The 26,086-nt window shown below is 36.3% G+C and overlaps 1 protein-coding gene across 1 annotated transcript in view; it reads right to left on the reverse strand.

Annotated features, from left to right (window-relative positions):
• Positions 1-10,706, reverse strand: part of CFAP36 (cilia and flagella associated protein 36) — a 28,185-nt gene extending 17,479 nt beyond the window's left edge. Inside the window, exons 1-3 of the mRNA XM_045827977.1 lie at positions 10,394-10,706; positions 7,254-7,318; positions 6,532-6,633 (exon numbers count right to left, since the gene is read on the reverse strand). Coding sequence (XP_045683933.1) covers positions 6,532-6,633; positions 7,254-7,318; positions 10,394-10,508 — 282 coding nt within the window. The 5' untranslated portion in view covers positions 10,509-10,706. The remainder of the gene's footprint in view (positions 1-6,531; positions 6,634-7,253; positions 7,319-10,393) is intronic.
• Positions 10,707-26,086: the final 15,380 nt, after the last annotated feature.

Genomic DNA, 26,086 nt, shown 5'->3' on the forward strand with positions numbered 1-26,086 from the left:
TGGTGGATATATGACATTATGTATTTGGCAAAATCCATAGAACTATAAAACACAAAAAGTAAACCCTAATGTAAACTATGGGCTTCAGTTAATAATAATATATCAATATTGGCTCATTAATTGTTAACAAATACAAGGTCTGTTCAGAAAGTATCCAGCCATGCAACATGAAAAATAGAAACATTTATTGAAAAACATACAAGTTATAAGAAACTCTGTATATAGGACAATGATGCCTCTGTCTCCTTCAAAGTAGGCACCTTGGGACCTCACCCAGTTCTCCCAATCACCATCAGCTGCCCCATCGTTATTTTCCTACATCTCATCGATGGTCTGAAATCTCTTCCCTTTTGTTGGGAACCGCCCTGCCTGGTATCAGAAGCTGTAACCCCAGCCTAGGCTAAGGCTGAGGGAATGGCCTTGGACCGTAAGCCAGCAAGGAGACAAAAGCTTATCTCCCTGGCAGGAGCACTGCTTCTGCTGCTTCATTCATAACTGAACCCCAAAGCTTGGTCGGTTAGTCAATGATGGGTAAGATTTCCCCAAGGGGGGAACAACCTAAGACAGGCATGATCATGTGGGAGGCCCCCAAGAAAGGACTTTGGGGGCTACAGCAAAAAGGGGTAATGGACCCTCACTCCTCGGCTTTGACATAGCCTGAGTCCTCTGGGAGAAAATCTCCTTATCTCTTGGTTGCCTTAGTTCCCTTGCTCCACCTAAGCCTGAAACAATGACAGGATGGTGCAGCTCTGTGCTGAAAAGGGCAGATTCCCCAGGTGCTCAGGCAAGAACATGTAAATTCCTGTTAAACCTCTTTGTTTAGAATGCTCTCAGTTGAATGAGAAGGGTCCAAGGAGGAAGATACTTTGTTCCTCAAAGTTTTACAGCTCTTTGATCCTGACTCAAAATAGGCCCTCAGACTTCCTTGTTATCTATTGTTTGATCCTTACTTCCTAGCAATGAGTAATGAGCTTTTTACCTGAATTCTTACACAAGCAAAACCAATAAAAAGCCTCTTCGGAGGGGGAACGACGAGCCCTCCCCACCAGAGAGGGTGGCCAAGCAGCGCCCTCCAGGAGAGAGGGCGGCCAAGGCACTCCCCAAGTGAGGAGTGGCCCTGCTGTCCCTATTTCCCCACAGGACCTGGTTGTCTCTGTATATGGTTTTCTCACATTTCAACGAGCCATCCGCAGCGTTCCAAGATCACTGCTGGCCGGTGACCCACGCATCACCCTTTCAAAGGTGATTTTAGTTTTGGGAAAAGTCAGAAGTCACAGGGCACCAAATCTGGGCTGTAGTGGGGCTCAGTCACCTGGGTGGTTTGATTTTTCACCAAAAAACTCTGCACAAGACATGATGCATGTGCAGGAGTGTTGTCGTGATGAAGCTGCCAATCACCAGTTGCCCCTATCTGTGGCCTTCTGAATCATCTGAACAGTTTCTGCAAAGGAATGTTCAAGCTTAACACAAATTTTGATGCAGATTTGTTCCTCTACTTGTTCAGTCATTATGAATGTGACAGCCACACAGTACACATGTTTACTCAACAGCATCTACCATCCCCACAGACTAGTACAGTGAAGTCATCATTGTTTACACATGCACATTCCAGTCCACTCTCCTTGGCTCCCAAGTTACATCAATGTCGCACAAACCATACCCATTACATTAACAATGGATGGACTTTTTCAGGACAGACCTTGTATGTTACACTAAAGAAAGATATTAAGAATCTACTATCTGCTCATTTTTTTGTAAACCTAAAACTGCTCTAAAAAGTACTCTATTAATTTTTGAAAGTCTTACCAACACTCACACAAAATATTATTAATTACCCTGTGTGTATTTTTAGAAAATGAAAGTTACACTACACATGTAATCTTTCAATGATCCAAGTTATTGGGGGGAAAAGCATAATTTTCCCAAATTACTATTATTACAGATGTTTCTGAAGGTATTAATGTCTACATTACAAATGTCAAAACAAATGAAGTAAAAAAAACAAAAGCAAGAAATAGTTTGCCATATAGAAGTCTCTGGCTTTTGCAATACATCAGAATCAATTATGTGCTCTCTTCTCACCAAAAAAAAAACAGTCACAGGCAATGAAGGAAGTCACTTTTGGCTATTTCAAATAGAAAATACCACAGAATTAGTAATTCAACTGAAGACTAGTAAAATAATAAATATCTCAGTATTATATTGTCATAATTTTATGGATCATTGAGAAAAATATTGTAAGTCATAAGCATTTTTAAAGAAACCACACATACAATGAGGTCTGTCTGGAAAAAGTCATCATTATTAATATAGCAAGAATGGTTTGTGTGACATCAATGTAACCTAGCAGCCAAGGAGAGTGGACTGGAATGTGCATGTGTGAACAATGACAACTTCACTATACTAGTCAGTGGGGGAGCAGTAGATGCTGAGTGAGCATGGGTACTGTGTGGTATCCAAAATGACTGAGCAAGCAGAGCAACCAATCTGCATCAAAATTTGTGTTAAGCTTGAACATTCCTCCATGGAAACTGTTCAAATGACTCGGAAAGCTTTCGGAGATGCGTGCAGCACAAGTCAAAGTGTGGCACAGATGCTTCAAAGATGTGTGAGAATCTGTTGAAAGTGATTCAACAGAAAGTGATTCTGAAAGGCCTACAATAAGCAGAACACCTGAGAATGTTGAACATGTACAGGCTGCAGTCAACAAAGATCAGCAACTGACGGTGCGAGAAGCTGACTCTGGATGGATACTTTCTGGACAGGCTTGTATAATAAAAACATGTTCTTCCAAAGTCTTTTTTTTTTCCTAAAGATTATTTATTTATGTTTAGACAGAGGTGAAAACAGGGAAAAAGAGAGGGAGAGAAACATCAGTGTGTGGTTGTCTCTCATTTACTCCCTACTGGGGACCTGACCCACCACCCAGGCATGTGCCCTGATGGGGAATCGAACTAGTGACCCTTTGGTTTGCAGTCTGGCACTCAATCCACTGAGCCACATGAGCCAGGGCCCAAAGTCTTTTTTTTTCTTTTTTTTTTTTTAAAGTAGAGTTCTTTATTTCATTAAGGTCATGTTTTTAAATTTTTATTTATTGATTTTAGAGAAAGGAACGGAGAGAGGTAAACATCAATTTGTTGTTCCACTTATTTATGCATTCATTGGTTGATTCTTGCATGTGCCCTGAATGGGGATCAAACCCACAACCTTGGTGTATCAGGACAGTGCTCTAACCAACTGAACTACTCGATCAGGGCTCATTAACATCATTAGACCCCCTATTACTCCTGCTGACTTTAATACACAAAGAATATCCAAAGAATGTGCTTTAGGTCTAATGATGACCAACCGAGTGAAAAGAATCTTTCCCTTTGGCTTTAGCAATACAATATAATGGGAACTGGCAACTGGTTTAAAATCAAAATCAAATCAGGCAAACCAAAACAAAACAAAAATTACTTCCTAAATTATCTAGGGTAAGGAATTGGTTTCTTTTCTTCTTCTTCTTTTTTTAATATATTTTATTGATTATGCTATTACAGTTGTCCCATTTTCCCCCTTCATTCCCCTCCACCCTGCAAACCTTCTCCCACCCACATTCCCCACCTTTAGTTCAAGTCCATGTGTCATAAGTTCTTTAGCTTCTACATTTCCCATACTATTCTTGCCCTCCCCCTATCTATTTTCTACCTACCATTTATGCTACTTATTCTCTGTACCTTTTCCCCACTCTCTCCTCCTCCCACTCCTCTGTTGCTAACCCTACATGTGATCTCCATTTCTGTGGTTCTGTTCCTGTTCTAGTTGTTTGCTTAGTTTGCTTTTGTTTGTTTTGGGTATGGTTGTTATTAACTGTGAGTTTGCTGTCATTTTACTATACATGTTTTTTATCTTCTTTTTCTTAGATAAGCTCCTTTAACACTTCATATAATAAGGGCTTGGTGATGATGAACTCCTTTAACTTGACCTTATCCGAGAAGCACTTTATCTGCCCTTCCATTCTAAATGAAAGCTCTGCTGAATAGAGTAATCATAGATGTAGGTCCCAGGAAGTCCAGGAAGCTCAGAGATTCCCAAAGAAGTTGGACCCAAGGAGGAACACACCAAGGCACATCATAATTACATTAGCCAAGATTAAAATGAAGGAGAGAATTCTAGAAGCAGCAAGAGATAAGGAGACAATTACCTACAAAGGAGTTCCTATCAGACTGTCAGCTGATTTCTCAAAAGAGATCTTACAGGAAAGAAGGGGCTGGAAAGAAGTATTCCAAGTCATGAAAGGCAAGGACCTACATCCAGGAATTGGTTTCTTGAATTCATTCTTAGGTACCCGATATGGGCATAATGGAATTAGCATTCTGATCTTACGTATAAAGATGATGCAATTGCTGCAAAGCAATAACCAATATTCTTTGAGCTGTTTTTCTGGTAATGGTGAGGCCTTAGCTGACTCGATCATGTTGCTATTCAGTATCTGGTGGTAGAGTTTGCTCCAAAAGAGAATAAAGTTAACTAGTCCACATGGGGATTGAACCCATGACCCTGGCCTGATTAGCACAGTGCTAATCAACCACCAAAATAGCTACTGATAATTAAGAGAGTTACTTCCATTTATAGACGACCTTATATATGTCAGGTATTATGCTAAATGCTTTATGAACATTATCTCTTAAATTTCACAAAAACCTTTCAAAGTAGATACTATCCGTGTTTTATGGATGTGGAAATTTAGAATCAGAACAGATAAGAAGGGAAAACTGTAAAACAACTTTTGTCTGTGGTCTTACAGCTAATAAATGAAAGATCTATTATTCACATCCAGCTCTGTCTGTGTCAAAAGGCTTGTCTCCTTGTACCAATCAATTCCAAATAATTCAAAATCAAAAAGTGTTGTATAATAGAGCAAAAGAGAAAGATGTGTTATTCTTGATCTGAAAACAAAATTTTAAAATTCTGGACATCTTCATTCACAAATAATTTAAAGTTATTCTGAAACAATATCAAAAGATGGGTGTGTCTAATATTACAGTGAAGATCTTTATTCACAAAGTAATTCAGACTCACACACAACAGCTTAATTAAGAGGCTGACAAATATTAGCCAAAGCAGAAAATATTCCTGAAAAACAAGAAAAATCAAAACAAATGCAAATGTCTTAAACGAAAACTATGGTGCATATTGAACAAAAACTATTGGTGAATTGTAAAACAACTTTTATTTTATAGAATTATTAACTAATAAAATCATGTTTGCTTACATTAGTGTGGGCATACCAATAACATTTACTATTTCTTTAAATGTCATGTTATATTAAAGATTTTCTGTTTCTAGAATTAGAGGTGATCAATGAGCAAAAGTTGTGGAAAGAGAACCATGGCAGGAAGTGCTGGATTAAATAGTAGTCAAAGCAAGCTCTTAGAAGAGCCACAATAAAAAAATAATATAAGCTAACAATAATTAAGAACTACCTACTAGGATCTAAGTTCTCAATTCTGTGCCAAATGCTGGGAATGTGAAGATACTAAAACAGCTCAAAGGATTTATAATCTAGTAAGGCAGACACAGGAAACTCCAAATCAAGTAGAGGACCAAAAATGTAAGTGCCCACTGAGGCAGAGTGAATGCTAGTCAGACTAGAGGGATCAGGAAAGCTGATTTAACAAGTAACATTTAAGCCAGGCCCTGATGAGGAAGAAGAGCTTGGGAGGTGGGGGGCAAACATTCCAGAGTAAAGGAATAGCATAAGCAAAGCTAGGTGAATAAAGGCTTTTAAGGGCAAGTGGCCTGGAATGACTGTAGTACATACTGTGTTCGAAAACAATAGCAGGAGAAGAAGGCTAAAAATGCAATTTCTGGACACGTACAGATAGTCCTCATTATCATCTCATTAAGGAATTATAGTTTATTTGGTAGATGCTGGAAAGCTAAAGCAACTCTTTGAGAAGAAGGCTGTTTGGTAGTAGTAACATAGCCCTGTACTCGGCCTGAGCAAGGGGCTCTCAAGTGGGGGGCCTGGGCTGGTATCCTGGTTCTACTACTTACTTAGCCATAGACTTTGCATTAGTTGCTTAGTGTATTGTGCATTAGTTTTCTCATTTCTAAATGGAAGTAAAATAGTACCAATTTCTAATCTACTTCAGCCCAGCACGGCAGAACTAATAAGACAACATAAGTAGTTCCAAGAGAAGGAAGCTCCAGGAGCCATGTACTGTGGATTCGCTAAGATTGAAAAAGGGACACCTACAAAACTCTCGGAGATCTATAAAAATAAAACAGTGGTTTGGATAAACCCTATCATCTACTATAGTTCTGAGTTCAGAAAGTTCTTTTTTAAAGAACTTTCACCAGTTCATTAATGTCTCAAATTATCATTTTTCAAGGTAGTGATAAAAAAGAACTCGAATATGATGAATTAGTACAATGTCAAGAATACTATATTTTGACAATCAAACATAGCAAATTTAAGTGAAACCGTGAATGTTTTTGTCAAAACTATCAATATATGTTATGGAATAACACGGAAGCAAAAACCTGTGATGTGTGGGTCTTTGCCAGAGAAGAAGTGCATGCTTCTTGAAATTGATCTTCATTAATTCCAATTTCATTGAGGTAACTTTCTAAGAGCTTTTCAACCTAAAAAGAGAAAGTTTAACTTTTATACTTTACACAGAAGAATTCAAAATGACAGTTTTCATGTTAAGTGTAAGTTTAGAAAAATATAATCAAACACTTGTTTATAATTATTAATCTACATAAATTTATACTATGTGGCAGTGATAATCTCTCATTAAAAAAGCAAACAACAAAAAGTTAAAATTTTTGCAGAGAATCAAATGAAATTTTATTTCCTTTACTAGAAATAACTGAAATCAGAATTATGAAGTTTGATAAGGTACAACTCTTCTGCTACCCAGAGTGATTTTTTAAAATCACAAGACAACCCTGACTATGTTGGTAATTAACACTTCCCTGGATGCATCAGCAGAAGAATAAAATTTAAACATTAGATGCAAGATCCTTTAATATAGTTGTCCCAAATCCATTCCTTAGATGCTAGAATATAAGAGATAAGAAGTCATAAGGATGAGATGCTGAGACAAACCTTGGAGCCTGATGCAACTAGTAGTACTGTTAGGGTAGACTGAATTTTTTTAAATTAAAGAATTTTAATGGACAAATCCATTTTGTAATTTAGAAGAGCTAAAATTACCATTATTCTAATTACCTTTAAAAATTAGTGAAAAAATACTCACTAGTTCTTTGTATTCCTGGTGAATCTCTGTGTAGGTCAATTTACTTTCTTCTTCATCATCAAAAACTAAATTTAAGATAAAAATATTGCATAAAAATCATTTCATTAATGCTAATACACATCTATCCCTGGCTGTTGTAGCTCAGTGGATTGAACACAGGCCTGCAAACCAAAGACTTGCTGGTTCGATTTCCCAGTCAGGGCACATGCCTGGGTTGTGGACCAAGTCCCTAGTAGGAGGCATGCCAGAGGCAACCACACACTAATGTTTGTCTCCCTCTTTCTCCCTCCCTCCGACTCTCTAAAAATAAATAAATAAAATGTTAAAAAAAATATAAATAAATAAAAGTCTACTTATCTCTTACAAATAGATACTTGTATATACACTTATAAGTATGTATTAATACTTATACATACATTCTCTACAGGGGTGGACAAAAGTTTACAGTTTGCATGAAACACAGAGTTTATTCTTGTATTATTTTCCATATGAACAACTGTAAACCTACTTTTGCCCACCCCTGTGTGTGTATAGTGTTAATTGTAAACAAGTTATTCTTCCTACTTAAAACCTACTTCATATGTAAGACAAACACTAATTTGCTATTTTTCAATCAATACTATAAGGCAGCAATTTCTTCATATGGATTATTAATAGTTTTAAACATTAATTCCTTTTACAATAGGCTCCAGATTATTTAATAGTATTGGACCTTTGCTGATGAAAATTTTATTGCAAGTGACTAGGCCATTTTTACTACATATAAATCAATACTGAAGTTAAATAAAACCAGAATAAATGTTTACTGAATCATATGTGTGAAGCAATGTGCATTAGAAAGATATATATTTCCTCAAGGAGCTAACAATCTAATTAGAGAAATAGGACAAATTCAAGAATTACAAATAATAAACTTTTTAAAACCCCCCAATCTTTCAAAAATACAAAACTAACTTCAGTAATTTTTTTATTTAAAACTCTTAAATGACTGCTCTTTGCCTAGAAATCAGTACAAAATCCTTAGACGGCCAGACAAAACCCTCCAAGATTGGATCCCAAGTCTCTTTCCCACTATTCCAATACCCAATCTTTGCATTCTTAACAATACAATTGCCTGGAATAACACCATATATAACACAGTCAACACTTCAAACCCCATTCAAGCCAGTCCTAGATCTTTTTGCCTTTACCTGGCCCCCCTTGTCCTAACCATTCTTCAAGATATTGAAGGATGGCATGAAGGTGGCACATTCTTCATGATCTACTACCCACTCCCCCAGCTCCTAGGCTGGTTAGATACCTTGCTCTAAAATGTAGCACCATGTGCCTACCTTTATTATAACACCTGCCATTTTATATTTAAATTCCATTTACCTGTCTTAAATTATAAATTTCTCAAGCACAATGATTTTGTTTTATTCATCTTTTCTATCCCCAGCTTCTAGCACAAGGGCACTCAATCAATGTTTGTTGAAATAAATGCTGATATCACAGAGTTGTACAAAATTATTCTTTAAAATAGTCGAGGTGGAGAATAGCACACTGACAACCCAAAGTCAGAGTATTAACTCAGAAGTGTAAAGACTGTTATTTCAAGGGTCACTGGAATGTTACTTTCATTTCCTCGGCATCTGCTCTATATAACAATGAGCACACACGCAACACAGCAGCTGTTTCTGGTTAATTCTGAAAACAAATTACTACATTACATGTTTATAAAGGTGAGGATTACTGTTTCCGTGTAAAAAAATAATAATAATCACCCAGTCAGGTGCATTATTACTGAGATGCAGCCACTTTAGATACTTGGGGATAAAAAAAGAAGAACAATGCTTGAATTTTTTTCCAGTTCAGCACTTAGTCGCTGTAGGGCAAATGGAATCAAGAGATGACAGAATTTCTTTTTCTCATAAAGGAGGTCAGAATTCCACATGCTTCATGAGTTTCATAATAACATTTTACATTCTTAAAAAGAGCACAAATATACATTATTTTTAATTTCTTTAAAAATTACCCATAGAAACAACATATGGTAAATATTATTTGAATTTCAATCATTGTAATGAAAAGATTCAGTGGTCAAACTAAACTTCTCTCTACCACATTCATGGAATCTTAAAGCTGAAAGGATTCTTAAATCCTCCACCCAGGATAACCAACCATTTGATAGTTGAATTCCCCCTTTGTAACAGTTCCACTAAGTTGCTGTCAGATACATTCAAACACTGCTACTGCCCGGAGAGCTCAATACTTTCTGAGGAAGGCTAACTTCTCTGGGATGCACTGTGTTATGAAGCACTTTGTAGAAATTTGGTTTCCTGTCGCTTGTACCCACTGACCCTAGTTCTACCCACTGAACCTTACAAAACAAGTCTAATCTCTCCAGCATAAGGCAGAAGTTCAAATGATTAATGGATATTACTACCATCAAAGTCTTGCCCGACTGAACAACCACAGTAACAGTTGGGCACTCATTCCTAGGACATTATTTCTGGTTCCTAATTTGTCTCCAAGGACTGAATGCAAAACTCCCAGTGTGAACGAACTGTTCAGAACATGGTGATGACCTTCCCTCACAGGGAATATTAAGCCACGTTTAGGTGCCTCATTTGTTAGAAGATACCCCCACCACCAGCACCCATTCTTGGTATAGCCGAGAGTCAAAGCTCAGTAAACTGAATACAGACCATTGGGATCGCCGGTTCTGGGCCTGCAGTGTTGTTCACATGCCCTCTCTGCTGTCAGCTGTTCTAACCTGCGGGATCTGACGGAACTCAGAGACAAACTGACCCTTCTCCCCTCACGTCACTGGGAAGTTGTTGAAGAAGCCCATGCAAACAGTGCACCTGCCCAGAGCAGAAACGTGCAGGATCGGGGGAGAGACCAAACATGGGCTTCAAGTCTACTGTTTTTCGGATGTGTACTTGGGCCCAGAGAGAGGGGAGTCTCGGTGCCCATTTCCAGTACTGGCAAAGAAAACACTGGCGTAGTGACAGCAAGACCTCCACAAACACAGCTCTAAACCTGGCGGACAAAGTGGAGACCGAAGAGATGGAGATGGTTTGTGGAGACCACCGCCCTGACGGCTGCTGGTGTGAAAGAATCGAGAAAGAACTGTCAGTTCGGGTTCTGGTTGTTACCTTCACATTTCTGCTCCACAAAGTCCAAGATGGGGATGGACCAGTCTGGACCTCGCAGGAACCCCGCAATGCTCTCCATCACCCATTCTACCTCTTCCTCCTCTTCCGCAGCCATTCGGACCCCGTGGAGTGCCGCGGAACCTTGGGCCAGACCCCGGCAGCCACCTAAGGCCTTTCCGCCGCAGGGAGCCTGGAAGGAATTGGTGAGGAGCTGCCCCCACGGGTCGCTGTGTGTGAAAGCTACAAACTAGTTAACGTAAAATGGTCGCTATGGCAACTGCTGCGCTCCAGGCAGCTGCCCGGAAGTGGAGCCTGCTTCTGCGGAGCCTGCGCATTTTAGAGAGGGGCATTTGAAGAACGTTTCCTATTGGCTAGAAGAGAACAGTGAATCAAGAGATAGTCTTCTGCCCATTGGTCCGGAGTTGCTGAGCCGCATTATACACTCTCCCTTTTCAGAAAAGTGCGTGGGAGCCAAGGCTTGGAAATGGTACAGTGGGCGTCCTGCAGGGCCCCAGCCTCCAGTTGAAAGGGCTTGAAAGGCTTTGAACCCAACTAAGAGCGAACCACTTGCAAACCTGCTTGCCTAAAAGCGAAAATACAAAGTTGAGCAAAATAGCTCTGTAAGACTTGGTGATTGGCTCTGCAGGCTTTAGCTTTTGTACCCACATGGCCTTTAACTTTTCATGCATAGGTAGGAGAAAAAAATTAGAATTAGGACCTTTTCAAAGGCAAAATCAAAGTTATTCATTTAAGTGTTTATGTAACCAAATTTAGGTCAAATAACATTAAATCAACTATAGATGGGTATCTATGGTCCAAGTGCTTGTCTCAGAATATCTCCAAACAACTTTATATATTTACATAAATCGGGACATACATATACAGTTACAAAACTTTTTACTGTTAATATATGGCCATTGTTTCATATAAAAATATATAACTTCCTTTTTTACAGCTGCATAGTATTCTGTAAACTACCATTTAATTTTTATTTCGTTAGTGTATACACATAATATCTTATGTGGATGCATAAATGTGATCATTAGTGTGCAGTTTCTCCCTCCCTGATGTGGGTGTACTGTACCATTTTTACCCTCTACAAACTGCTGAAATAAACATCTTTGTGGCTTTAAGAAACGTTGGTTTTATTGACTATTCCAAGGGGTATGTTCTCCAGAATTGCTAAGTGAAAAAATATATATATACCTTGATTTATTTTACTAATGATCAATTACTAGATGAAATTACTTCAATTTTTTAAACTTATAAACAATTATGTAGCCCTGGCTGGTGTGGCTCAATGGATTTAGTCCTGGCCTGCGAACCAAAGGGTTGCTGGTTGGATTCCCAGTCTAGGGCACATGCGTGGGTTGAGGGCCAGGTCCCCCAGTCAGGGGTGAGCAAAAGGCAACCACATATTGATGTTTCTCTCCCTCTCCTTCTCCCTCCCTTCCCCTCTCTTTAAAAATAAATAAAATCTTTAAAAGAAAAACAATTCTTTAATGAACATCCTTGCACATATATTTTTGAACCCGTCTCATTTCCTTTGAATAAATTCATTCCAAAAAGAAAAACTGAAGTTATTTTTAAAAATTTTTTGAAAAATGCTTTTGCCAATCTACTAGGTTAAAAATGATGCAAAATTTTAATTTGTATTTTTAAATTTGAGTACTGGTTCATGCTCATTAGCCTTTATGTTTCTTCCTGTGTTATCTTTTCATATCCTTTGACCATTTCTTACTGAGATGGTCTTTATTTTTTCTTACTGATTTGTAAGAGTTTATTACACATTATATAAGAATTCTAACTCTTTGTCACAAGTTACACTAGCATGTTTTGTCATTTATCTTTTAGTTCATTATGTCTTTTGCCATATAGCAGTTTTATATTTTCCATGTCTACTTTACATGGGAGGTAATGCATTAATTATTTTCCATAGTGGATAGCCGTTGTCCAGACACCATTTGCTGAAAATCAGTGTGGTAAAGTGCTGTGGTTTTTCAATTACTACAAAGAGGTAAAATGAAAGAAGGACATCATCATCCTTAGGGCAAAATATTTTGTTACCAGAGTTGGATTACTCTGGTTTATTGTTCTGTTTTTCTGTTTCCTAAGCCAGCCTAAAATAGAAATCCCACTTTTGTTCTGATAATTCCCTCTTTTCGTAAAGAAGTTGTTTGTATGGTTTCTAATGAGCCTAGAGGCCACAAAGTGCTATTCAACTGCACTGGACATCACTTGGCATTACAGTCTTCATCTTGATCTCTTCAAAGCGCTTCCCGATTGCACTAGACAGCAGATGATAACTGGGAAGCACAAGCTCTTCTTTAGTTTATTTTCTCCTCCTTGTTCCTTAATCTAAGCAATGTAGATTCCCTCAGGCCTGTAACTTCTCTCATTTATTTCAAAACATTGTATTATTTCAATTTTCCCCTTAAAATGTAAAGCTTTTCTTTTTTATTCACTACTTTGGATTCTTATAATCAGGATGCTTATACAGGTTTAATATAATGTATTCAATATGCTCATCATGAAACAAACAGAAACTCAAAAGAACAGCGCACACTCTGGTAGGGCGATGCATGTGTACACTGGAGTAAGAGTAAGAAGATGTGGGTGGTGGGTGGGTGTTAGATATTTTATTACAGGACACTTTGTTCAGTCAGGTAGTGTTATGTTTTGTCACAATGCAAACATAGTCATCTCTTGAAAAATCATGACTTCTCATTTTGGCAATTGTATTGCTTTTTATCTACTACATATGAACAAATTTTCATATTGAAGATACATGTTGTAACAGAAGAGACTAAAATAGATAACATAGACACATACATGACATATAACTACATGCATACACATACATATAAGATATTTAATTAGAGAACACATATAGAAAGTACTTGGGGCCATGCTTGGTAGTTAGTAAATGCTCAATACATATTATGTAATCTAGATGAAATTTTTTTAAGCAATTTGCAGTATGGTTATAAGAAGCCATTCTCTTTATTTTGTATCTCTCATTTCACAGTTCTACTGAAATCTCCTGCTTCTCCACATCTCCTGTGTGGCCTTACTAAAGGGTTAAGAAATGCAGTCTTGCTCTGGCTGGTGTGGCTCAGATGGTTGGAGTGTTATCCTGTAAACCAAAGAACATGGGTTTGACTCCTGCCAGGGCTGGTGCCTGGGTTGCAGGCCAGGCGCCCAGTTGAGGGCATGCAAGAGGCAACTCGCACGTTGATGTATCTCTCCTTCTCTTTCTCCCTCACTCCCCGCTCTCTAAAAATAAATTTCAAAAACCTTTAAAAATATTTTTTCCTCATCTTATAAATGGCATATTAGTTTGCTAGGACTGCTGTAACAAAGCACCACACACTGGGTAGCTTAAACAACAGAATTTTATTTTCTCACAGTTCTGGAGACAGAGAAGTCTAAGATCACCATGTCAGCAGGGTCGATTTTTCCTAAGGTCTCTATCCTTGGCTTCTCGATGCTACTTTCTTGCTCACATCTTGTGGCCACTTGGTTTTCCCTCTTTACCCCTCCGTATTCAAATTTCTTTGTAGAAGAACGTCAGTTGAAGTGGATCAGAATATGACACCCCTATATATACCACTTCAGCACATTGATTGTTTAGGGCTGAAGGAAACTGAAAGACAGCAGGCACAGATTAGCTCTCCGCTATGTGCATGAAAGCAGGGCATAAATTTCCCATGAAGAAGGTACAGCCCCTATACCAGGAAGAGGAGAGGAAAGGACGGTACTCTTATCTCTAGAGATGAGGAGACAGTGCTGAGACGAGTCTGCATTAATAGACCTTACTAAAATAATCTTTATCTTCCATTAAAAAATATCTTAACCCACCCCATGTACTTCCTAGTCACTCTTGCACAATTAAAAACCCAAACAAATCCCCTTTCCTTTGCCAGTCACTTCTTCACCATTTATCACCCTTTGTTAAAATAGTATGTAAGCCCTGTCTGTCTACTCTTGACTTTTTCACTTCTTTTTTTGTGAAGCTCTCATACGCATAAAATTTGAAATATTAATAAAATTATATTCCTTCTCTCCTGTTCATTTGTTTTTTGTCAGTTTAATTCACAGGCCCTAGCTACTAAACCTAAGAGAAGAGAGGAAATTATTTTCTTTTTCCTTCCCTACATATTCATATTGGATTTGGACCTACTTTAAAGGCTTCATTTTAACTTCATTACCTCTTAAAGGCCCTGTCTCCAAATACAGTCAAATTCAGGTGCTAAGGGTTAGGACTTTGACATATGAATTTGAGGGACATAATTCAGCCCATTACAGATGAGAAAATAGACTGTATGACGTCAAGTTTCTTGCCCAATGTCAGAGCAAAGTCAGGGCTTGCAGCCCCCTGTATTTGATACTTAAGCAACAAGATAACTCCCCATTTTCACTTTATAATACATCACAGAAATTTTTCCATGCCAATCAAAACATATCTACATGATCTTTTTTTTTAAAGATTTTATTATGTTTAGTGATAGGAAGGGAGAGGAAAAGAGAAGGAGAGAAACATCAGTGTGTGGTTACCTCTCACATGCCCCCTACTGGAGACCTGACCCACAACCCAGGCATGTGCCCTGACTGGGAATGTAACCAGTGATCCTTTGGTTTGCAGTCCAGCACTCAATCCACTGAGCCATACCAGCCAGGACTCTACATGATCTTTTTTAATGTTACCTAGTACCTTAGCTCAGGCTGCTATGACAGAACATCCTAGACAGGTGGTTTATAAACAACAGAAATTTATTTTTCACTGCTCTGAAGGCTGGGAAACTTAAGACCAAGGAGTCAGCAGATTTAGTGTCTAGTGAGAGCTGGCTTCCTGGTTCATAGATGGCCATCTTCTCTCTGTGTCCTCGGAGGTGGAAAGATTAAGAGAGCTATTCAGGGTCTCTTTTATAAGGGCATTAATTCCACTTATGAGGGCTCCCTGAATTCTCATGATTTAATCACTTACCAAAGGTCCCACTTCCTAATACCACCACATTGGAGGTTAAGGTTTAGGAGCACACAAACCATTCAGTCTATAGAGCACCTACTTTTCTATTGTATGAACATAACACAATTTATGTAAATAAGCCTATATTGATCTAGAATGTTTTTGGTACTATTTTAAAAATAGTCCTACAGTAAGCATGCTTGTAACTAAATCTTTGCACCTGATCTTTATCCTTCCTAAAAGTAGCCTTGCTAAATCACACAGTATGCAGTTTTTAAAGACATTTGTACCTGTGTAGTTTTTTAAAGAGAAACTATTTTACGTTCTGCAATAATCATGGTTAAATGCTAAGTAATTCTTTCGTGTTACTGTGTTACATCCATGAGTCAACATATCCATACACATGCACAAATAATCTCTGACACTTTGGAGATTGTTAATTTAACCAGGGAAGGCTAGAGAAATGACTATGAGTTCTTCACAGACTCTGCTAAGGAAGCAGAGTGTTAAATTTCACAAATGCATTTAAAAGGCCGACACAATGTTTGGCACAAAGAGATGCACAATGAATACTTTATGAATATGTGAATGATGATCTCAGTACATAATGCCTCATAATTACCTAAAAATAATCCATTTCTCATTTATAGCCCTGGGGAAGAGAGCAAAGGTGTGGCAGAGCAGATTTTTTTTTAATCTTAACAAAACTCACTTGCATTCTACATCAGATAGCTTACAGTTATTATTAGCAATAGGCCTAAAAATACCAATGCAATAGGAGTGTCATTTTCATATGTAATTTATAGAGCATGTAAAATATTAGCAATGAACTACCTAATTGCTACTCCAAAATGAGCTTTGGAGAGAAAATAAAGAGAGAAATAAAGAGAGAAAAAAGGTCACTGCTTTAATCCTATAAATTGCTTTTATTCTGGCTATAATGAAACTATGTAGAAGTTCTAAATTATAGGTTCTTTGCAAATATTCTTACTTGATTATTTGATTTACATAATAACAAAGTAATGGAGGAGGTTTCCATGGGTTGGCAAATATTTAATTCCCTGGCATATTTCAAGTTCTCCAATGAATTTTTAGATTTTTATTGCATTTGCAGAGATAGCATCACAGAATTTCTATTCTCTTTTCAATGTCTTGTTTTCTATTCCTCATAACTTAAAAAATATTGAGCAGCTTGATTTATTAACAAAGAAATAATAAAAATACAGTGTCCTTTCAAATCATGGCTAAATACATTCATCTGGTGTAAAATGGCAATGCTTAAAATCCTTCCTTTATTCATTGAGTGCTTACTATGTGCGAAGCACTATGCCAATCGCTGAAATAGAGAGCTCCGGATAAGGTGCATTCTCAATTCCAACTGTGTGGCAGTTTGCTTACTCATTTCATCACTAAATGTTCAGTGTTTTTTTGTGATTTATTGTTTCTTTTTATTTTTACCTCCCTCTCTTTATTCATTATTTTTATAATTATTTTTCATTGTTTTATGTGTGCATGTGGAGAAAATTTTTCTGTTTTACTTTCTTCTTTCCTTCCAACTTTTACTGCCTACTAAGGTGACTTTTGCATTTGTCTTTTATTATGTTTTCTCACCTATTCTCCTGGGTTTTTTCCTTTTAACTACTATATTGGTGACTTTGGGGAGGATGACTAATGTGTAGAACATGTTTATATGCGCCTTAGATCTGCTTTTAGTTCTCTTAAAAGCAGCTGTTGTCTAGATTAATGGCTTCTAAAATGTTTTTGAACCGGTACTTCATTATAAAAGACTTCTGAATATTTTCTTAATAGGTGAATATACATTTACTAATGAACTACATACATGTACATATCCATAACTGAATATAAAAGTTGTGTAATATACAAGTAAAAAACAAAACTCAAAAATGGAAATTAATGAAAATGAGATAAAAATATTTAGGTTGAAATTCTAAATGCTTGTTCCCTGAGTGCCAATGAATCATCTTGAACACCTGCTGTGGAGGCCACTAGTTTGGACTTGGTGAACTTGATAGTGTGGGTTTCTGGCAGAGTAAAAAAGCCAGTGAGTATCTATTTTCTCCAGTTCCTCTTAGAATATTCTGGGAGAAATAATTCAGAAAATTTTGAGATTTGTATTTGAAGTTCAGGACACTGAGATCAAGACTCTCAAACAAAAGAGGATGAAAAAAGCCTCCTCCACCTTCAGAAGAGATGGAAGCATCCCAACTGGGAACTGTTCTGAGGTGGGAGGCAGTAGGGAATTGGGCTTAATACTGGGACATTTTTTTAAGGATTGCTAGGAAACACTCTTAAATTTATTTACTTTAAAATTTTAACCTGGCTGGCATAGCTCAGTGGATTCAGTGCGGGCTGTGAACCAAAGTGTCACAGCTTCAATTCCCAGTCAGGGTACATGCCTGGGTTGCAGGCCATGACCCCCAGAAACCGCACATTGATGTTCCTCTCTCTTTCTCTCTTTCTCCCTCCCTTCCCTCTCCAAAAATAAATAAATAAATTCTTCTAAAATTTTTTTTAAATTTATTGCTTTTTTTGGAAAAGTAATATATGTACATTGTGAGAAACTCAAACATCATAGAACTACATGATTAAGAAACTGAAAATTGATTTTTATTATGAACTAAAGAAAACCACTATAATTGTGTGGTTATTGGCCTCCAGATTATTTTAAATGCACATATTAGCATATAATATCTTCTTTAATGATAATGAAGACATTCCCTTTTACACAATTTGTTTTTACCTCATTTTCCAGGAATATCTTTCAATATTAACACAAAAATTGTTCTTTTAAATTCATCTGTTGTACTTCATTATATAGACATACCTTTACTTAATATCTTATTCATGATCATTTCCAATATTTTGCTCTTATAAACAGTGCTACAATAAGCATCAGTGTACATGTATTTTTGTATTCTTGGTGGAGTAGTTTCATAAAAGAGAAGCAGAATTCTGGGTGTAAGGATATGAAACATTTTGGGAATTATAAAATTATCCATCTGTGTTACCAAATTGCCCTCCAAAGGCAGTACCAATTGATACTGTCACCAAAAGATTATGTGTTTATTTTTTCATACCTAAGCACTAAGTTTTCAGCACTAAGAGCTATTAGTGTTTTAATGCTTTTTGTCATCTGAAAGGTAAAAATATTTAATCATTTTAATATGCCTATATTAATTTTTAATGAGATTGAGAATTCTTTCTTAAAATAATTGATCACTTATAATTGTGAGAACAATGATTTTTGTTTTGTTTCTAGGTTTAACTTTTTACTATACAAATTTGCAAATATACACAAAAGAAGCACCATGCTTCAACAATTATCAACATTTTCGTGAAACCCAGACATCATGTCATTTTTTATAGGAGTGATTTTAAGGAAGATGCTATTTAATGCCCTTTGACCCAGGCATTCACCTCTAATGCCTTGGCTAACCAGAAAACTGTAAACTAAAGTAGCAACAACAGCCAACCCCACATGTCTTATAGCAGTAAAAATGTAGTTGCTGATTCAGGTCACCAGATGGCAGACCACAGGTTTTAAAAAAGAAAAAGGAAAAGAAAGGAAAAAGCCCCAGCTTCATCATAGACCAGATAGATGTCTTAGGGAACTTGATTTCCTATTAGTATTGGGGGCTGGGAGGAAGGGAGACTGAGAAGGGGTTGTTAGTCAAAGGTATTGTTTTAAACCACAGTAATATATTTGATTACCTAATAGTAATGTAGTTTATAATCTAATGAAATATCTTTTATATTTTGGGGTTTTTCCTATGAATTTATTATTCTTAAGGCTTCCAAAAAATGTTTTAATTAGAATTGCATCAAGCCTGTAAGTTAATTTCAAAAAATAAAGATCCTTAATATATTTATTTTTTCTACTAAAGAAGATGATGTTTCCCCCATTTACTTGTCTCCATTTAGATCTCTCAGTAAGAATTCCACTTTTCATTATAGTGATCATAGACGTCACTCATTAAGAATTTTACTTGGGAATGGGTTTATTTTATATATTTTCAAACTGGTTTTTGATGATTTTACAGACATATATTGACTTTTGCAATTAATATTTAATCCCTGTATTCTTTTATTAAGAAATAACTATGGATTCTTTTTAATTTTCTTGCAATGCAATGATATAATCTGAAAAATATCATAAGATTCTTTTTAAGCATATTTTATTGATTATACTTTAACTGTTGTCCCATTTTTTCCCCTTTATCCCCACCCTCTCCCTCTAGCATTACCCCTCTTAGTTCATGTCCATGGGTCCTATATGTAAGTTCTTTGGCTTCTCCATTTCCTATACTATTCTCCCCCCTGTCTATTTTATGCTTACCAATTATGCTTCTTATTCCCAGTGCTTTCCTCCCCATTCTCCCCCTCTCCCTCCACACTGATAACTCTCTATGTGATCCTCAATTTCTCTGATTTTGTTCCTGTTCTACTTGTTTGCTTAGTTTTTTTTTAGGTTCAGTTGTTGATAATTATGAGTTTGTTGTCATTTTACTGTTCATAGTTTTGATCTTTTTCTTTTTCTTAGATAAGTTCCTTTAACACTTCATATAATAAGGACTTGGTGATGAGGAAATTTACCTTTTCTGGGAAGCACTTCATCTGCCCTTCCATTCTAAATGGTAGCTTTGCTGGATAGAGTAATCTTGGATGTATGTCCTTAACTTTCATGACTTCAAATACTTCTTTCCAGCCCCTTCTCACCTGCAAGTTTTCTTTTGAAAAATCAGCTGACAGTCTTATGGGAATTCATTTGTAGGTAACTGTCTCCTTTCCTCTTGCTGCTTTTAAGATTCTCTTCTTCTCTTTAATCTTGTCTAATGTAATTATGATGTGCCTTGGTGTGCTCCTCCTTGGGTCCAATTTCCTTGGAACTCTCTGGGCTTCCTGGATTTCTTGAAAGTCTATTTTCTTTGCCCAATTGGGGGAGTTTTCCTTCATTATTTGTTCTTATAAATAGGTTTTCAATTTCTTGCTCTTCCTCCTCTTACTGCACCCCTATGATTCAGATGTTGGAGTACTTAAAGTTGTCCCAGAGGTTCCTAAGCCTCTCCTCATTTATCTGCATTCTTGTTTCTTCATTCTGTTCTGGTTGAATGCTTATTTCTTCCTTCTGGTCCAAACCATTGATTTGAGTCCCAGTTTCCTTCCCTTCACTGTTGGTTCCCTGTATATTTTCTTTTATTTCACTTTGTGTAGCCTTCATTTCTTCCTTCATTTTGTGACTGAGCTCAATCATTTCTGTGAGCATCCTGATTACCAGTGTTTCAAACTCTGCATCAGATAGGTTGTCTATCTCCTCATTGCTTAGTTCTTTTTCTAGAGTTTTTTTCTGTTTCTTCCTTTGAACCATATTTCTTTGTCTCAGTTCACCTGTTATATTGTAGCACAGTAGAGCCTTAGGTGTTTGCCAGGTCGGGGCAACCCACTTGGTGCTGTGTTGTGGCACTGTCTGTGGGGGATGGGTCAGAGTGGGAACAATGATGTTCGCTTGTTCTGCTCTCGCCCTACTTTCCAATGAACTCTCCTGTGAGACTGGGAGTTTCTCCTACTTTTGTAGCTCCCACAGTATTTTACAGCTAGAGGTTTTGAGTCTTCAGTTTCCTGGTCAGGCAGCCCCGCCTTGCCCACGTGACCTGCCACCTTGCCAGTCCTCTTCACCCAGCTGCCCATCTCCACCCCTCCTACCGGAATGGGTGAATGTTTCTTTAAGTCCTTGGTTGTCAGAGTTCCATGCAATTTCATTTTATGGCAGTTCTAATTGTTTATTGTTTTTAAATTAGTTGTTACCCTTCTTTTGGTTGTGCGAAGAAGCAAACCGTTTCTACCTATGCATCCATCTTGGCCAGAATCTCTGAAAAATATCATAAGATTCTTGTGTTTGCCTTTCCACTGTTTATTTCTCTCATTTCTGTTTCATACTTCATTACATTGAAGTAATGTAATATGTTGTATGGCTAAAATGACATACAAATATAAAATAATGATAAATAATATATCTTTACTATGTATAATTGTTTTTTTATTTGAAATAGATGCTCATCATGTTTTTTCTAATGTTACATAGTAATACGTTTTTATTAAGAGTATAAATGGGTGTTGAATTGTATCTGGTAGCCTTTCAGTATCTTCTGAGAGGATCGTATGATTTTTCTTATTTAGTCCATTGATATTATTATTTTATTAATAAATTTCCTTATATTACTAGTTTTCTGGTCTGAGGTAAATTCTTCTTGACCTCAATGAGTTAAAGTTTTAATGTAGTTTTTTAAAGATTTTATTTATTTTTAGAGAGAAGGGAAGGGAGGGAGAAAGAGAGGGAGAGAAAAATCAATGTGTGGTTGCCTCTCCCACACCCCTACCTGGGGATCTGGCCCGAAACCCAGGCATGTGCCCTGACTGGGAATCAAACCAGCAACCCTTTGGTTCACAGTGCTCAATCCACTGAGCCACACCAGCCAGGGCAGTTTTAATGTATTTTGAATGAGGTTTTCTAGCATTTATTTGCTTTGTGTCTAATATTCATAAGTAAAGTTTGTCTATAAAATTTTTTGGTGTGTCGCATCTTTATTAGATTATAGTGTCAGAGCTATATTTAGCTCATAGAAGAATTGGGTAGCATCCAATCATTCTCTGTTTTATGTTCCAAAATAAACATGTACTGATTTTTATCTATTTAATATTATTTTCCAAAGGCAGTTCCAAAAAGAATACTATTTTTAAAAAATTTAATTACAATAAATAAATGCTTATATTATGGTAGAGATGTTTTATAATTCAAAACCTTAAAGAACTATAATAAAGGTTATTTTTTTTACAGCAGCTTGTTAAAGGAATGCCTGCCAAACCCATTATAAAAGATTATCTTTGTTTGGGTATGCTATGGGTTATACTACTACATAAAGCAAACAAAATCTCTTATTTTACTCAACTGTCTAACTCAGTCATAGAGAGAATAAAATTATGCCTAGGGATTAAGCATCTGAAATGTTATACCAGGTCAAAAGTTGCTTCCTGTATATTTTTCATAATAAACCATTGTATTTCTTAGGTGCTGGTAGATAATAATATTCGAAGGAAGCCTTTGTGGGAGAGGGAAGCAATAAAGAATTTGACCCCCATTTTATCTAGCTGTATATCTTGTCTCTAGAAATAACTCATAACTTGGATAATAAAAATATAGTTGTGCTAAACTTCCAGATGAATAATATTGATAAACCTTCATTATGACTCTTCTCTTAATGATGGACCACAGCACTGTTCAACAGAACTTTCTACTGTGATGGAAATGTCCTGGTTCTATGTGTCCAGTGTGTCCCTGGGCCCACTGTGGCTCTGGGGACTTGGAATGTGGCTAGTACAGATGAGGGACTGAATTTTTATTTTATTTAATTTTAATTAATTTAATTTTAAGTAGCCATGTGTGGCTAGTGGCTATCATATTGGACAGCACAGCTTTGAAGTGTGAAATTGAATCAGTATGGATACACTAAAAAGCTAGAATGCATTCACCACTAAACATTTCCTTATTACACATAAATAAATTTTACTTGCCCATGTTTTGTCAACTGATAATCAGTATTAGTCTCTGCTCAATTCTCCCAATTATTTATACTTGCATTTTTAAAACTTGGTTTCATACTTACCTCCTGTCTGAACTGTCTTCTCTTGCCATTCTGAGAAGGATCTGTTTTTCCTGTCATTGGTGTTTTACTCTTTTTGCTGTTTCTTTTTATTTACATGCTCTTAGTTGCCATTAGGTGTCTTTGTAATTTTGCATCCAAATCTACTGAATTTCTGTTAGTTCCTTTAAAAAGAAGTAATTTGGTTCAATTATTGGACATGAACATTTTACCATGCATAATGATGGATAATTATATCAATAAAATAGTCATGGGTAAAAAATGATTGAGAAGAGTTTATAAAAAAATTATAATGAGAATTTATAAGAATAGAACTGGCACTTTGGTATGGAAATTGCAGCTATATCATTGAACTGTTTTTCAAAGATGAAGCCATTTTACTGAATCCATTACTGTAATTGCACTTTAAACTTGCTAAAAATATACATTTCAGTATGCACCAGTTTTACATGTAGTTACCACATTCAGCTCCATTATTCTTAAAATTTTAAGATTTGGAGGTTCTATTGCAATAATATGGCATGTGTTGCTTCTTGTATTTCTGTAGAAGCAATGTATACTTGAAAAGTTTTATGGTTTCAAATAGCCTAATAGGATCAAGTAATAATTTCAGTGATAATTTTTTAATTAACAATTTCAAAATACTTTTTTTTACAGAGGTTGGAATAATCATTCATTTGAAGCTAAAGCTTCATCATTTCATAAAATAATTAACCATTCAAGTCATAATCTTCAGTAGTTGCAAATAATGGTAGCTGCTTAAATTCTGAAAAAAAAATAATTTAAATGAAATTACCTGTGACTAGAATTCAGATATTGAAAACATTGAAATATTGGACTTGCTGGATACTTAAAAGAACTCAAGCCTCTATAAAGATGCTGTGTCTGGTGGTGGAGGCCATTCTAAGAGAAGTGACAGAGGTGACTCACAAACTCCTCAGGAAGGAGTAGAAACAAGACACTACACTTCCCATAGATCAGTAACTAAGAAGATTAGTTTAGAATCTTGATCAAACATAATCTTACTGTCTCTTGGTCCCCACCAACCCACAGTTCAAGTTTTCATTGTTTCTTAGGAAAATATTTTGCTAACAACGTAATAATGTGAACTCAAGGAATAATAAACAGTCTTTTATTTTTGTATGATTACCTCATTTTAAAAATTAATGTAACATAAGATCATTTTTTTTACTATGGCTAAGGATATTGCCTATTCTTACCTGTTTATCCTTTCAGATAAATTTCAAAATTACTTTGTCAAGTTCTTCTGAAGTATTTTTATTGGAATTTTGCCTACCTGCTTTAAGTATATTAATTAAGTAGTGGGAGAATGACATTATTTAAATATTAATCTTCCAAAATATAGTACCACTTTTCTTACACTCAGTATCTTTCAGGAAAATATTCTAGTTTTCTTCAAACTGGCAATATAGTTTCCATTAACTTTCATTAACATATATTCCTATCTGATACTATTGTAAATTAAGATTCCTTTTGAACTATGTATTTCAACCTAAGTATTGTTGGTACATATAAATGTTGTTTCAATTTTATATATTTACCTTATTTCCAAGCATCTTACTAAGCTCTTTAAAAGTATTCTATATTCCTCTCCCAAAAATTGAAGTTGTTTTTGTTATCTATTTTTGTAATAAAAAGTAATACCTACTCATTTCATACATATTATGTTCATTTAAGTTTGAGATGCACTGGTGTTGAGAGCACTGGGCTGTCGCATAGAGAGAAAGAACATGTGCCAGCAGAGTTAGGGTAACGTAGGCAAGTCACAGCCCAAAATACCTGAAAATCAGTTTAGAAACAGCAATGTCTGTTTAGACATTCACGAATGTAAGGGGAAAATTTTGTTAGAGGAAAAATCACCTTAAGAGTATTATATGCTATACACTTGAAACTAGTATAAAATAATATTGAATGTAAACTATCATTGAAAAACATTTAAAATAAATAAATAAAGAGAAACACAAGGATATAACAGGAAACTGACAGCTATTAAGATATGTTTTCTATGATATTTTTTAAATGAGTAGACAGATTAAAAACAAAGATATTTAGAGATGGAAGGAAGCTAAGAGACTGGGTAATTTAAGTTCTCTGTTTAGCAGTGTCTCAGAAATAGTAGGTACGCAATAAATGGTTTTGGCTTATGTCTATTTGTCCTCATAGTATTATTTAAATTTTTGATTTATTAAAGTAATTCCCATATAGAGTTAATTAAATATCACTAATTCTTTCTAAAAATAAATAAATAAAACTGAAATGCTCCCCCCTAAAAAAAAAGAGTGTTGAAAATTTGTTGCCATAAACTTCTAAAGCTTACAAGAGGTTATTGTTATATTGGTATATGAGCAATAAAATTGGCATGAATGAAGGACTGAATGAATATATGTAGCACTTTCTTCTGCCCTGAAGGTATAGTGATGAGCAAAAACACACCTCAAGGGGAGATAGACATTAAGTAAGGACTCACCCAGATAAATATAACACATGGTACTAAATTGGAGATTTTGAGGAGCCCAGAGATGGTGACACCCACAGAAATACTCTGCACTGTGACCTTAACCTCCCACAGGAAAGCTACTCTTATCTAACACCGTTTCCTGTGGGTTTTCCCATCCCACAAATCTCTGATCTGTGAAACAAAGCCCATAAACAGACTTTGAGAAAGTCCTATTAGACACATTTGTCAGAGGAAAAACTAAGCAGGACAGTACCTAAACCACCATTCCACCTTCAGTTAGATGCCTAAACCTTCTATTGCCTGAACTACTTCCTTCCCCATTTGCAAATTACTAAATATTCTCAATGAATTTTCAAAGAAATTCCAGAGGCTAAGCTACAGTATTTGTATTTACCACAGGTCAAGGACTTTCACTGATGCCCATAGCCACATTTCAGGGTATCCAAACTACCCCCTGGGCATCCCATTTACACCCCTGAAACAGGACTCAACTCCATGATCCGTTGCATTTGGGTGGAGCCATGGGTGCCCAGGGCTAACAACTGGATAAAACACCTGATAACAGTTTG

This window comes from Phyllostomus hastatus, unplaced genomic scaffold (assembly GCF_019186645.2).
Source record: "Phyllostomus hastatus isolate PE091 unplaced genomic scaffold, TTU_PhHast_1.1 phas_scaffold_78, whole genome shotgun sequence".
In the NCBI taxonomy this organism is placed as follows: Eukaryota; Metazoa; Chordata; class Mammalia; order Chiroptera; family Phyllostomidae; genus Phyllostomus; species Phyllostomus hastatus.